Source organism: Eptatretus burgeri, chromosome 6 (genome assembly GCF_056783735.1).
Source record: "Eptatretus burgeri isolate ZD-2024b chromosome 6, Ebu_testis_v1, whole genome shotgun sequence".
NCBI classification, from domain to species: Eukaryota; Metazoa; Chordata; class Myxini; order Myxiniformes; family Myxinidae; genus Eptatretus; species Eptatretus burgeri.
This window is the reverse complement of record NC_140966.1, coordinates 39302076-39316335: the sequence shown is the minus strand read 5'-3', so window position 1 is coordinate 39316335 and position 14260 is coordinate 39302076. Positions and strand designations below refer to the sequence as shown.

The 14260-nt window shown below is 42.2% G+C and overlaps 1 protein-coding gene across 1 annotated transcript in view; it reads right to left on the bottom strand.

Annotated features, from left to right (window-relative positions):
• IQCE (IQ motif containing E) overlaps positions 1-14260 on the bottom strand; it is a 152384-nt gene that overhangs the window by 117372 nt on the left and 20752 nt on the right. Inside the window, exons 4-5 of the mRNA XM_085887038.1 lie at positions 11759-11809; positions 1767-1837 (exon numbers count right to left, since the gene is read on the bottom strand). Coding sequence (XP_085743164.1) covers positions 1767-1837; positions 11759-11809 — 122 coding nt within the window. The remainder of the gene's footprint in view (positions 1-1766; positions 1838-11758; positions 11810-14260) is intronic.

Genomic DNA, 14260 nt, shown 5'->3' with positions numbered 1-14260 from the left:
CAAAATGGCGATGTTTATTTTATGCTTAAAAATAAATCGTTCTTTGTCTTGACTAAATGTTTGAGATTTATAAAATAAATCATTTCAAGAAAAAAAAAAAAGATAGCTCCAGCAAACTATACTGCTGAGATTGTTTGCATTGATCAAATAATCCCGAAGAGTACTTGACGGAATCGGGAATTGATATTTTAATAATTTTTCGTTGCCCAATTTGACTGAAACTTGATACTGCACCCACAGGAGAATGGTGAGTAAGGTGAGCCTAAAATTTTTGCGCTATTGTGTACCGTTTTGGCTGTATTTCGGGAACATACATACATACATACATACATACATACAAGATGAGAGTTTTAGTAATATATAGATTTCAAAAAGTTGTCAAAAAGATATGACAAAACGAGGTTGATGAGTTGTTTATGTGACAAGAACAAGCTGGTTCGATTTTGGTTCAGGTACAGATGCAGATCCTACCGATCACTGGAATACAAAATGTAAACTGTTCAGCCTGGTGAAGGTTTGCGTTCTTCAGATTGCCCGTTCAGTTGTTGTTGATTTTTGTTGGGTTTTTTTCATGGTTTCCTACAGCTGCTGTCAGTCCCTATCTCTTACCTCTGCAGCTTTATCCTATTTTCTGCAGACAGAGTTGATACTTCAAGTTGACGAGAAATATTCTCATTCATTAAACCTAACGGAACATAATTTTGAAGACTTGTTTTCAGCAGTCACCCATGATCATTTATCACCTGATTACTAAAAACTATATTTGTAGGCACAGGATCAATGTACTGCGTTTCGGAGGGAAGCAACGACGACGTCAGAGTAATAAGGCGAAGCTGTGGATCCAGCCATGGCTTCTGTGGCATGAACAGCATGGGGCTTTCAAAAGTTTATGCCAGGAATTGGAGGCAGCAGACATACCATCATTTTCCCTTCCCATATTTTTATAAATACGATGAGAATAGCCTTTTTGACGTAAAATCATACAAAGCCGGTTTTTTTCTGCCATAACTGAATCAGCTCACCCTCATGTTGAAGTGTCATGTTGAAGGAAATCAGTTGGTGGGGCCAAGCTCTTACTCTTATCTTAATGCTATTTTACTCACTTTGCAACCAGCATCAGGTTTAAAAAACAAAATAGAAATATTGCAATTGAGGATAGGTTGAGCAAAATAAGATTTGTGCAAGGGTTAGCATTCAGATTTTATCAGTAAAAAATCACAAATGAATGATTGCAGGTAACAGTAATGATGTCATTCGGCAACAGCAAAATAATTCCATTTATCTTACTATAATTCACCGTCTGTCTGTCTATCTGTCTGTTCCCAGGTACCGCAAAAATGGCTGAACCAATTGCAACCATTTTTGCGTGTGTAATCCAGGGACCCCTTGGAGTAAAATAGGCATAAATATAATAACATGACCCCCTTGACTGCTCCCATAGGGAGTGGGTGCTTCTAGTGAAGCTAAACACCAGTCCTGGCTAAATTTTCACTGTTAAATATTTCATTGTGATAAGTTTGCAACAGCAATATTAAAGTGGTGATTAAGAGGATGACAAGCGAACAGTTAGGTTCGCCACAGTTATGAATGAAAAACTCAAATTAGTTGAAACAGAGTGAACAAACATGGAACATCACAAACAGTGTTAATGGCCTTAAGGATAAGAGCAGGGATAATTGTTTTCCTGATAATAAGTATACTGTATTGTTTTATTTATAATTTTCCAATGTTCAGTGGTTTTTCTGGTCATGGAAAAAGATACTTACCGAATGGTCGATTCTTTTTCTTTGCAACACAACTCAAGTCGCAGCAATTTTTGTTGGAGAGAGGTTACAGTCTGCAGGCAAAATGTTATGCCATTTTAGCATATTCACCAGAAAAAGCAACAAATATATTTAGTTTACCATATCTTATCTCTGAGTGTGTGTGTGTGTGTGTGTGTGTGTGTGTGTGTGTGTGTGTGTGTGTGTGTGTGTGTGTGTGTGTGTGTGTGTGTGTGTGTGTGTGTGTGTGTGTGTGTGTGTGTGTGTGTGTGTGTGTGTGTGTGTGTGTGTATATATATATATATATATATATATATATATATATATATATATATATATATATATATATATATATATATATATATATATATATATATATATTGTTACGGATTAGTAAATCATATAGAAATCTGATATGATTGGAAACGTTAAATTTTGTGTTAAAGACATGATTCGTAATTCGGGGACAAAGGCAACTTGAGTTACAGTGAATTAATTAAATGAGATATAAATGTGGGAGAAAGGATTCGAGCACAGACATCGGCATACGTCATTGACATCGTGACACTGAGATGGATTGTCAATAGAACTTTGAAGATGACTGGTGTTGAGGCTGCATGTTTTGGTCGATAGGGACATTACACTTGTATCGTCATGTGAACGATCTAGGTGAAAGATTTTGTTTTGGAAAACGATGCTCTAAACCAGTGGCTAAACTGTGGTCATTCTGTGGAATCAGACAGAGTGTCGCCTTGCTTCAAGATTGATCTTGCACTAATGCCATAAAAAGGTGAAGCAACGAGAGTTCGGGAGAAGGAAAAGCAGATGCAACATGGAGGTGATCTTGGAGGTGAACCAGAGATCCAGTTCCAGCAGTGTATGGAGCCTTGGAATGGTGGAGTTCTGGGCGCACAGTGGGAGACAGGCAGTGATAGTATCATGAGCTTTTTCATTGCGCACCCGGTGACCACTGACCAAGTTATTGATAACTTACATTTGGCTTGTGTACGGCGTCACTCCTGCTGGAATTAACAACAAAGCACGCCAGCAGCTTCCCTTGGCAGCAGAGCACCAAGGTCGTTCCCTCCACCTCGTGCCTTTTCGCGGTTCGGCTGGAGAAGCGGTGAGATACCACTCTGCATGATCATTCCCGCAGGGCTCACTCGCTCTACACTCAAAACTGATCGCTAATCTGCAAGGTTTGTCTCTGCACGCCCATTCATTTTCAGACAGGTTTCAACTGCACAGTTGTTTCCACACGGCAAAAGGTTCATTTATCTGCACCCTTGTTTTCACAAGCTAAAAGGTTAAATTGAACATTCAGACACTGCAAGATTTTGACTGATTCAAGGCACAAATCCTGGTAAAAGGGGGGTGTATTAAAATGTGAGTGTAAAGTTGCCTTTATCAAAGGAAAATTGCCTTTGTAAAGAGTTGTTGAAGTATTTGAAATTGCATTGAAATATATGTGTGTAACTTTGATTAAGCATTGACATGATTTGTATTTCCTGTGTGGAAGTTTTCAGTTACTTTTTCTTCTTCTCCTTCTTTTGGCAGCTCCCGTTAAAGGTTGCCACAGCAGATCATCCGTCTCCATTTCGCTCTATCCTCCACATCTTCCATTGTCACACCAACCACCCGCAAGTCCGCCCTCACCACATCCATAAACCTCCTTTTTGGCAATCCTCTTCCCATCCTACCTGGCGGCTCCATCCTCAGTATCCTTCTCCCACCCAATATACCCCGCATCGCTCCTGTGCACATGTTCAAACCATCTCAATCTCACCTCTCTCACTTTTTCTCCAAACCGTCCTACCTGCGCTGTCCCTCAAATATGCTCATTTCTAATCCTGTCCATCCTCGTCACTCCCAATGAGAATCAGAGCATCTTTAACTCTGCTACCTCCAGCTCCGCCTCCTGTCTTTTTGTCAGTTCCACTGCCTACAAACCATGCAACATAGCTGGTCTCACTACCATCTTGTGTACTTTCCCTTTCACTCTTGCAAATACCCTTCTATCACAAATAGCTCCTAAAACTCTTCTCCACCCACTCCATCCCACCTGCACTCTCTTCTTCACTTCAATACCACACTCTCTGTTATTTTGGACAGTTGATCCCAAGTATTTAAACCCATCCACCTTCACCACCTCAACTCCTTGCAACCGCACCATTCCGCCACCCTCCCTCTCATTTACGCACATGTACTCCGTCTTACTCCAACTGACTTTCATTCCCCTTCTCTCCAGTGCGTACCTCCACCGCTCGAGGCTCACCTCAGCCTGCTCCCTACTCTCACTTCAGATCACGATGTCATCCGCGAACATCATAGTCCATGGAGACTCCTGTCTGATCTCATCCGTCAACCTGTCCATCACCAATGCAAACAGGAAAGGGCTCAGAGCCGATCCTTGATGCAATCCCAACTCCACCTTAAACCGGTCCGTCATTCCTACCACACACCTCACCGCTGTCATACTGTCCTCATACATATCCTGCACCACCCTCACATACTTCTCTACCACTCCCGACTTCTTCATACAATACCACAACACCTATCTTGGCTCCCTATCATAAGCTTTCTCTAAATCCACAAACACACAATGCAACTCTTTCTGGCCTTCCCTATACTTCTCCATCAACACCCTCAAAGCAAAGATCGCATCTGTAGTGCTCTTTCCTGACATAAAACCATATTGCTGCTCACAAATCATCACCTTTCCTCTAAACCTAACTTCCACTACTCTTTCCCAAAACTTCACGGTGTGGCTTTTCAACTTTATATCTCCATAATTACCATAGCTCTGCACATCACCCTTATTCTTAAAAATCAGTAACAGTACACTTAATCTCCACTCTTCAGGCATCCTCTTACTTTCCAAGATTTTGTTAAACAATCTGGTTAACAACCCAACTGCCATCTCTCCTAAACATCTCCATGCCTCCACTGGTAGATCATCTGGGCCAACTGCCTTTCCACTCTTCATCCTCATCATAGCCGTCCTCACTTCATCCTTACTAATCCACTGCACTTCCTGATTCACTATCTCCACCTCTTCCAACCTTCTTTCTCTCTCATTTTCTTCATTCATTAGCTCCTCAAAGTACTCCATCCACCTTCTCAACACACTCTCCTCGCTTGTAAGCACATTTCCATCTGCATCCTTTATCACCCTAAACTGCAGCACATCCTTCCCAGCTCGGTCCCTCTGTCTGGCCAATCGGTACAAATCCTTTTCCCCTTCCTTTGTACTCAACTTCTCATACAGCTCACCATATGCCTTTTCCTTAGACCTCGCCACCTCTCTCTTCGCCTTGCACCGCAACTCCTTGAACTCCGGTCTACTTTCTTCATCTCTCGGGCTATCCCAATTCTTTTTCACCAACCTCTTCCTCCTTATACTTTCCTGTACTTCCTCATTCCATCACCAAGTCTCCTTGTCTTCCTTCCTCTGTCCAGATATCACACCAAGTACCTTCCTAGCTATCTCTCTCATCACTTCTGCAGTAGTTTCCCAGTCACCCCACACCTCTTTACCACCATCCAACACCTGCCTCATCTCCTCACTGAATTTCACGCAACAGTCTTCCACCATCTTGGTCCTTGGTTCAGCCCTCCCTCTCTTCCTCAACCTCACCACCAAAATCATCCAACAAACCACCATCTGATGCTGTCGAGCTACACTCTCCCCTGCCACCACCCTACATTCTCTAATCTCTTTCAGATTGCATCTCCTGCTTAAGACGTAGTCCACCTGTGTGCCTCTTCCTCCACTCTTATACATCACCCTGTGCTCCTCCTTCTTCTTAAAATACGTATTTACCACTGCCATTTCCATTCTTTTTGCAAAATCCACCACCATCTGCCCTTCCACATTCCTCTCGTTGACACCATACCTACCCATCACCTCCTCATCATCTCTATTCCCTTCCCCAACATGCCCATTGAAATCCGCTCCAATCACCACTCTTTCTTCCTTGGATACACTATCCACCACTTCATCTAACTCACTCCAGAAATCTTCTTTCTCCTCCATCTCACACCCCATATGTGGGGCATATGCACTGATGACATTCATCATCATCCCTTCAATTTCCAACTTCACACTCATCACTCGGTCAGACACTCTCCTCACCTCCAATACCCTCTTAACATAATCCTCCTTCAGGATTACCCCGACACCATTTCTCCTCCCATCCACAATATGGTAGAACAATTTGAAACCACCTCCGATGCTCCGACCCTTACGCCCCTTCGACTTGGTCTCTTTTCCACACAGTATGTCTACCTTTTTCCTCTCAATCATATCAGCCAACTCTCGCCCTTTGCCAGTCATAGTACCAACATTCAAGTGGCTCCACTCCACTTCCGGCAAGATAACTCCAAGCTGCGGAATAGTTTCGCTCCGAACACCATGATATGAATTGCCCCGCACCGAACTCCGCAACATGAATTGCCTTTCAGCGATCTCCCAGACCGTGCCTCGGCGACCGGCCAAGGGTTGTGTCAGCCTCGCATGCCCGCCCGGGCACCCCCAATTAACACTGATCAATGCCTGTTCCGTGATGTGCCATGTAGCCCGAGCGATCCGAACTGCACAGCACACCTCTGCATGATCGCGGCTTCACCAGGCGGAGAGGCAAGAACACATCCGCTGTCCGTGAGGAACACACGTGGCCACCAGCGAGAAGCGAAGGTAGGGTGTTTGGGTAAACCCATGTACAGACAGTAAGATGTTAGGATAAGCCCGTGCACAGACCAGAACAAGATGTGCGCCATTCGTGCCCTGCTCTGTGCGATGATAAGGTATCACGGCTGCGAACGGGTTTGCCTGCCATCGAGCATGTTCCATACAGCATGTGCAGATCTGCCATGACCCACGTGGTCAGCGCTTGCGTTCGCCCGATTCTGCTTTCGTGTGCGCGGCGCCAACCCCGATCTATGTCAGGAAATGAGGGGAACGATCGGATATAATAATTAGATGGGAGTTTGGAATGATAAGAATATAGATGTAAGTATCATATGGAGAAATGGATGGAAAAGAGGATACCGATACAATTATATCCAGAATTGGGTTGAAAAGAACTCGCCACCCATATCTTGCACATTTGTGTCCTGTACAACGTTGCGTGGTTGTTGTTTTTCTTTTATCGGCCTCTGACGATGTAGTTATTGGCAACAAGCTGCCAGCCATGCTCTCGCCTATATTGGGTCATTCGCTTCTGTGTTGTGAAAAATAACATCGGTGCAGCCTCTTCAAGAGATATTCATTCGTATGGCTTTTCAATGCAACAAGCAATCTCATCCCACATCATTGGAAACGTCAGACGATCATCTCAAGCTTGTGGCAGAGGTTCCTTTGAGGGTATCGCTGTATCCTCGCAGCTGCGCTGTCGATGCTCGTGTGGTGTTGTCGCGGCTTTCCTATTCCCCTCCTCCAGTCGTGGCACGTGCTGCACATGCTGGTCTCCGCGAGGACCCAAATTCGGATTTACCTCAGGAATAAGTAGAAAAGAAGAGTAGAAATGAAGTTAGAGTGGTGTAAACAGACCTAGCAATGAGATCCACACAACGTACTGTCCCGCTAGACAAAAGGGAAGGGACTATCTGAATGTATATTAATGGAATAACTGTCTAGGGACCGCTGTATGATGGTTGCTATTGCTACAGAGGGATGCGGTTCTCAGAACCGCAAATATATATATATATATATATATATATATATATATATATATATATATATATATATATATATATATATATATATATATATATATATATATATATATATACACACACACACACATATACCGTGGTGCCCCCAGAATCCGAACGCCACATTGTTTGAACAAATTGGAATCTGAACAATTTTTTCTAGAAAATTTTGCCCTAAAAACTGAACACATTTTCAAAAACCGAACACAACGTGGCATTCATGTTTGTTCACGTGTCTCCCCCGCCTGTTCGACCCGCATCTTCGCGCTTTGTTCATTCAGTTCGTTGGTGGAAGTACTCGTGAAAGCATCTCTCGTGTGTCGATCGCTACTTTACCTCGTGTTTTCACCTTGATTTGTTCATTTTTTTTCAATTATCACCCTTGTGCATTCACCATGGCACCCAAAAAGAGCAGTGAAGCAAATAGGAATAAGAGGAAGTCCGTGAGAATGATAATTGAGTTGAAGAAAGAACTTATCGCTAAGCATGAGAGCGGTACGAGTGTGTCTGATCTCGCTGCCATGTTCGAGCTGCCGAAATCGACCGTGTGTAGGATTCTGAAAAATAAAGAAGCGATAAAAGCGCGAAAACCCGGCGTGAAGCGAACTCATTAAATGAACCTTCTGACGAATCGGCTTCAACGAACTCAACGTTTTTTTCGCGAGCATGGTAGTGACGTCATGCTGCGTCACCCAATCGCTTCACCTCTTGATTCTCTCCCGTGGAACCGTGCTGTGAAAAGGGCACGTTTGTGTCTCCACAGAGTGTACTGGGATATAAAACACCATTTGGTGCTTCATGGTTAATTACATACCAACACCAGGCTGAACAGTTTATGTTTTGGATCCCAATGGCCACTGATAGGCCGGAGATGCATCCAGACCTGATGTAAGAAGCGACAACGCTCCTGCTCATCCCACAGGCTTGGAAAAAGATTCATGACCCAGAAAAGGTCATTTACTCATCTTGCTTTACCTTAAACATGGGTAATTTCAGTTGAAAGTGGGTTTTCTTGGGGTCCAGGAACGGATTAATTCACTTTCCATTATTTCTTATTGGGAAAATACTTTTGGAATCCGAACTTTTTGGAATCCGAACAGCCTCTTGGAACGAATTAAATTCGGATTCTGGGGGCACCAATATATATGTCTTCTTCTTCTTCTTTCGGCTGCTCCCGTTCGGGGTCGCCACAGCGGATCATCCGTATGATCCGCATAGTGATTTGGCCCATGTTTTACGCCGGATGCCCTTCCTGACGCAACCCTGGTCGCCTCTTACGACACAGGGATATGGTACACCTATTTTAACTGGGGTATACACCGGCCCAGTACACTGGTACTCATTTCGCCGACCTCGGAAGGATGACAGGCTGAGTCGACCCTTGGTGTATTAATTCAGTGGCCCAACGGGGCTTGAACTCAGGACCTTTTGGATCCCAAGCCGCTGCCCTAGCCACTGCGCCAACACCAGGCTTCGGGCACCAATATATATGTATATATATATATATATATATATATATATATTTTATACACTACCAGTCAAAAGTTTTAGAACACCCCCATTTTTCCAGTTTTTATGGAAATTTAAGCAGTTCAAGTCCAATGAATAACCTGAAATGGTACAAAGCTCAGCTGTAAACTGCCAGAGGTTAAAAAAAAGTTTATGTTTCCAAAAACTGAAAGATAATATAAATTTCAGAGTTATTAAAAAGGCCCTTTTCAGGGAAGAAGTAATGGGTTTGCAAATGCAGCTGTTCTGTAGCGATGGAAGTAAATTAAGCCTTGAAAGTTGATGCAAACAATTGCTACAGGTGTCCCAACTTTTGTTGATTACTTACAAACCCTGAGTCTGTATAAAAGCAGTGTTGGAACAGAATGTGTTGCTATACCCTCTGAAGCATTATTTTGACAATATTGCACTGCAGGAAGTAGTGTATTGCTAACATAATGGCGAGAAAAACACAATTAACAAAGGAAGACAGACAGACCATGATAACCCTTAAAAATATAGGTCTTTCCTTTCGAGAAATTGCAAAGAAGCCAAGGTGTCAGTGAGTACAGTTTCCTACACCATCAAAAGGCACTTGGAAACTGGAGGAAACTCTGACAGGAAGAGGTCTGGCAGACCCAAAGCCACAACACAATCAGAAGACTAGTTTCTGAGAGTCAACAGCTTGCATGATAGGTGGCTCAAAGGACAGCAGCTTCAAGCACAGCTTTACACTGGTTGAAGTAAGGAAGTTTCAGTTTCAACTGTGAAGAAAAGACTTCGAGCTGCAGGTTTGACAGGTCGAGTGGCAGTAAGAAAGGCATTGCTAAGATGGCAAAATAAGAAAAAGAGGCTTGCCTTGGCCATGAAGTACCGCCAGTGGATGACTGAAAACTGGAAGAAGGTCTTACGGACCGATGAATTAAAATTTGAAATCTTCGGTTCATCATGCATGGTTTTTGTACGCCATTGAGTAGGCGAAATGATGGTTCCTCAGTGTGTGACGTCAACTGTCAAAAATGGAGGAGGAAGCGTGATGATCTGGGGGCTCTTGTGCTGGATCCAGAGTGGACGATTTGCACAGAGTGACTGGCACCCTGAACCAAAATGGCTACCACAGCATTTTGAGCACCATGCAATACCCTCTGGTCTACGCCTAGTTGGTCAAGGGTTCATCCTACAGCAAGATAACGACCCAAAACATACCTCCAGGCTATGTTAGAACTACCTTAGAAGAAAATAACAAGACAGTCGTCTTCAAATCATGGAATGGCCAGCATAGTCTCCAGACATAAACCTCATCGAGCTGGTTCGGGATGAACTGGACAGAAGGGTGAAAGCAAAGCAACCTACAAGTGCAACACATTTGTGAGAACTTCTGCAACAGTGTTGGGAAAAACTTTCCGAACAATATTTGATTTCCATTGTAGAAATAATGCCACGAGTATGTTTGGATGTTATATCTGCAAAAGGTGGCTGCTTTGTTGAGTCAAAAATTTATATTAAATTTGGTTCAACAAAATGATTCCATGATTTCTGTTTTATCTGCAATTGTTTATTTGTTCTCTGCTTTAATTTCAGAGTACATTGAAACTTTAAAGGTCCCATGGCACTCAAAAGTACTGAAATTGCATATATATGTCCTACAGGAGTTTTTCATCATGATTTCTGATCTGACAATGTTTTTTCACAATACTCGTTCTGTAAAATTAAAAATTAAAAAAATAAACCTCTTTGGGAATGCCCCTAAAAATTCTGCCGAAATCTACTGAACGACGTGTAACCCACATGACGTCATCTCCAGAACAACAAAGGCTGCACGCAAATTACTTGGGTTGGTGGTCTACGTGATTGTATTGACTGTGCAGTTCCCTTCTGACCATTTTCAAGGATACAGGATTCTCATGACCCATGTTGAGCTCTACACATAGTTTGTCTGCCATTTCTATCCTGTATCACCTGGTAGTCCAAACTAATGCCCTTGCATCAAACTTGTCAAGTATGTGCTTCCATCCACTTTCACCCTCTGATGATGAGGTCTTTCCTTCTTTTCCCCAGGCTGACCACATTTGAGACAGTTCCTAATAACACGTCAACAATTTATACAGCCTTTATCACTGAAGCATATGACAAATGCGCACCAACAATTACACCCTTTTCAAAGTCACCAAGGTCTCTTCTTGCAGCCAGCCATTTTCTTGCAGTCTATTGAGTTGTACTCTTAATACCAGACTCGAGCTGCAATCTGATTACATAGATATGTGTGTATATATATATATATATATATATATATATATATATATATATATATATATATATATATATATATCCCTGTGTCGTAAGAGGAGACCAGGGTTGCATCAGGAAGGGCATCCGGCATAAAACATGTGCCAAATCACTATGCGGATCATAAGGATGATCTGCTGTGGTGACCCCTAACGGGAGCAGCCGAAAGAAGAAGAAGAAGATATATATATATATATATATATATATATATATATATATATATATATATATATATATACATATATATATATATATATATATATATACAGTATTTATATATGTACACGATGAGAGGACTGCCGGAAAGGAAGAGATTTGCATATTTCACGGGCCAGTGACATACTGTACATGTAGCGGCCCCATACTTTTCATGTATGCTGTATGGCACATGTACTTTGTGTTTCCATTGTTTTGTCCACTATTTATACCTTCTTCATCACGCATCATTTTGTTAATGTCATGGAATCAAAACTAACACATGAATATACATTCAATAATTCACTCACTGTTCGCTTTTCTCCATTGGTGATTTTCAATCCCTGTGTAAATTCTAAGCCCTGAAAAACAAAAACAAAACAATAAACTAATGTAAGATCAATATTGATTGATTCATCAGTTTTGACATCAATGGTAAGCTGAGCTTCCATTGGTTAGCCCACAGTCATCAGTATCTCTGGCTCCGATTGGCTGGAGCGGAGTACAGGTTATCTAACAACATTTCTAATTTCTTACGAGTTCAAGTGCCAATGTGAAGCTCGGTACGTGAGCCGGACAACCCAAAGGTTGGCTGATCGTATTAAACAGCATGTCCCTCTGGCGATTCGAGAAAATAATTTGAGAGTTGGAACAACCAGTGCGAGCATGTTGGAATGTTCAAGGACCATCGGCCATTTCTTGTTATTCTTCCATTGCATGGCACTTACTTGCCAACCCCGTCTGTGCAGACCACTACAATGCAGATATGCTTAAGATATTGAGTCGAGGTCAGAATGTTTCACATCTACTTATGTTGGAAGCAACCTTCATCCTTTCCATGGACCCTGTGTTATATCATCAAAAGGAATTTGTACATTCTCTCATTCTCTTTCAACATGGAAACATCAAACTGCCATGCAAGCTATGCATGCTCTGTTCGTGACTGAGTCATCGCCCTGATCTCTGCTCCAGCCAATCAGAGCCAGAGATACTGATGACTGTGGGCTAACCAATGGGGGCTCAGATTACCATTGACGGCATAACTGATGAACCAATCAGTGTCAAGCTTACATTGACAAAATTAACTAATGAATTAACAGGCAGAAAATGACCAGAAGCAAATGACAGACCAATGGTCCTCACCTGGCTGACTGCCAAAAGGTGGGTTGACAGATGGATCAGGGTAAAAATAAGAGCTGGATTTAAAATACATTTTAGGTCAGGTAGTATTGACATGATGTTCACACTCACAGTGGTGCAACACCCTGCTGTTTATGAGCCTTAGTTTTTGAGATAGTGCCATTTCTGGTAGATGATGTCACTTCTTCTTGTGTCAAAATTTGCCCAATTTGATAAGTTGCAACTTCTTCAGTTCATATTTTTCGAGATATGACCCACTTTCTGTATTATGACCACTTGCAGCCATATTGTGTTTCAGATCAGCGTATTTTAATCAAACGCTCCCATAGGTAGTCAATCATATATTTTTAGTTCCGCATTGATCGGTTAAACGGTTTCAGAGAAGAGGAATTTTAAAGGTTTTTCCTATGATCCAATATGGCTGCTATACCATGTGACTGATAATGTCATCGTTAACAAATAATGTTTCCCATGGGAAGTCGATCACAAATTTTAAGTTTTGCATGGATCAGTTACACGGTTTCAGAGAAGCAGGTTTTTAAAGGGTTTCTGATGATTCAATGTGGTTGAAATACCATGTGATTGATGACGTCATTGTTAACAAACTATATTTCACTTGGGTAGTTAATCACAAAGCTAAAGCTTTGCAATGATCGGTTAAACGGCTTGAGAGAAGATTGGTAAAGGTTTTCCTATTATCCAAAATGGCGGCCAAACGAGATCAAAATCAAAATACTTTTGGGACCTTTAAACCTTATGATCAAGGGTGTATGAGACAGGGGTCAGGCCGGGGGGGGAATGCTCCCCCAAATGCCAGCGTTGCTTATATAATTCGGGCATAAAAATATCAAGATGACAAAATATCGTGAGATGATAAAATATCGCGAGATGACAGAATGATGACAGTCTGTGATGTAAAAACTCATGTGAATTGTCATATATTTGACTATTTTGCAAATATTAATCGTAATCCTTTTGGGGTTGAAATAAAAGTAAAAATCCGATAAATATCGAATTTACTGTACAGTACATCTGGCAAATGGCAGCTCAACCAGACTTCTGAGGCTTCGCCCACCCTCAAGCACTTTCAAAATGGCGTATTTCAATCCTTGAATGCGCACTATGCAATCACTCATACATATAAACACAAATGGCTGATGGTAGGGCGATCTCCAGCACATTATAGTAGTGCAAAGAAGCCGTACAGGGCCCTGGGACCTCTGAAGATCTGATCAGTAGGATTCTCAATGACTTGCTGATCAGATGTTCATGTTGCCGGATTATGTCTCTGGAAGGTCACAATACTTCTGCAGAAACCATCCATGACTGTAGGACTTCGTGAGCAGGTATGTTCTCACCGACCTTCGGGGGAAGCTGTGCGATGTCTCAGGACTTCTTTGTGGCGGTTCATTGAAGTAGTTTCAGATGTTTGTTTGTTGGCTGTTCCTGTCGCCTAAGAGCTATTATTAGTTAACCATTTATATTTTAGAAATTGCTCTCGGTTTGATTCTTTAGCAAGCTCAAAAGTGTTTAAAATAACGATAGAGGGAATCACCCCATGCAATGACTGGCTTATTATGGCTGGAGTTGTGTTTGGGGAAGGGGTTTCCTGGAAGCACATGTGCAGCGCCTTGTCGAAAGGGTCTATTGAGTTGTACTACAACTGGGTTGAA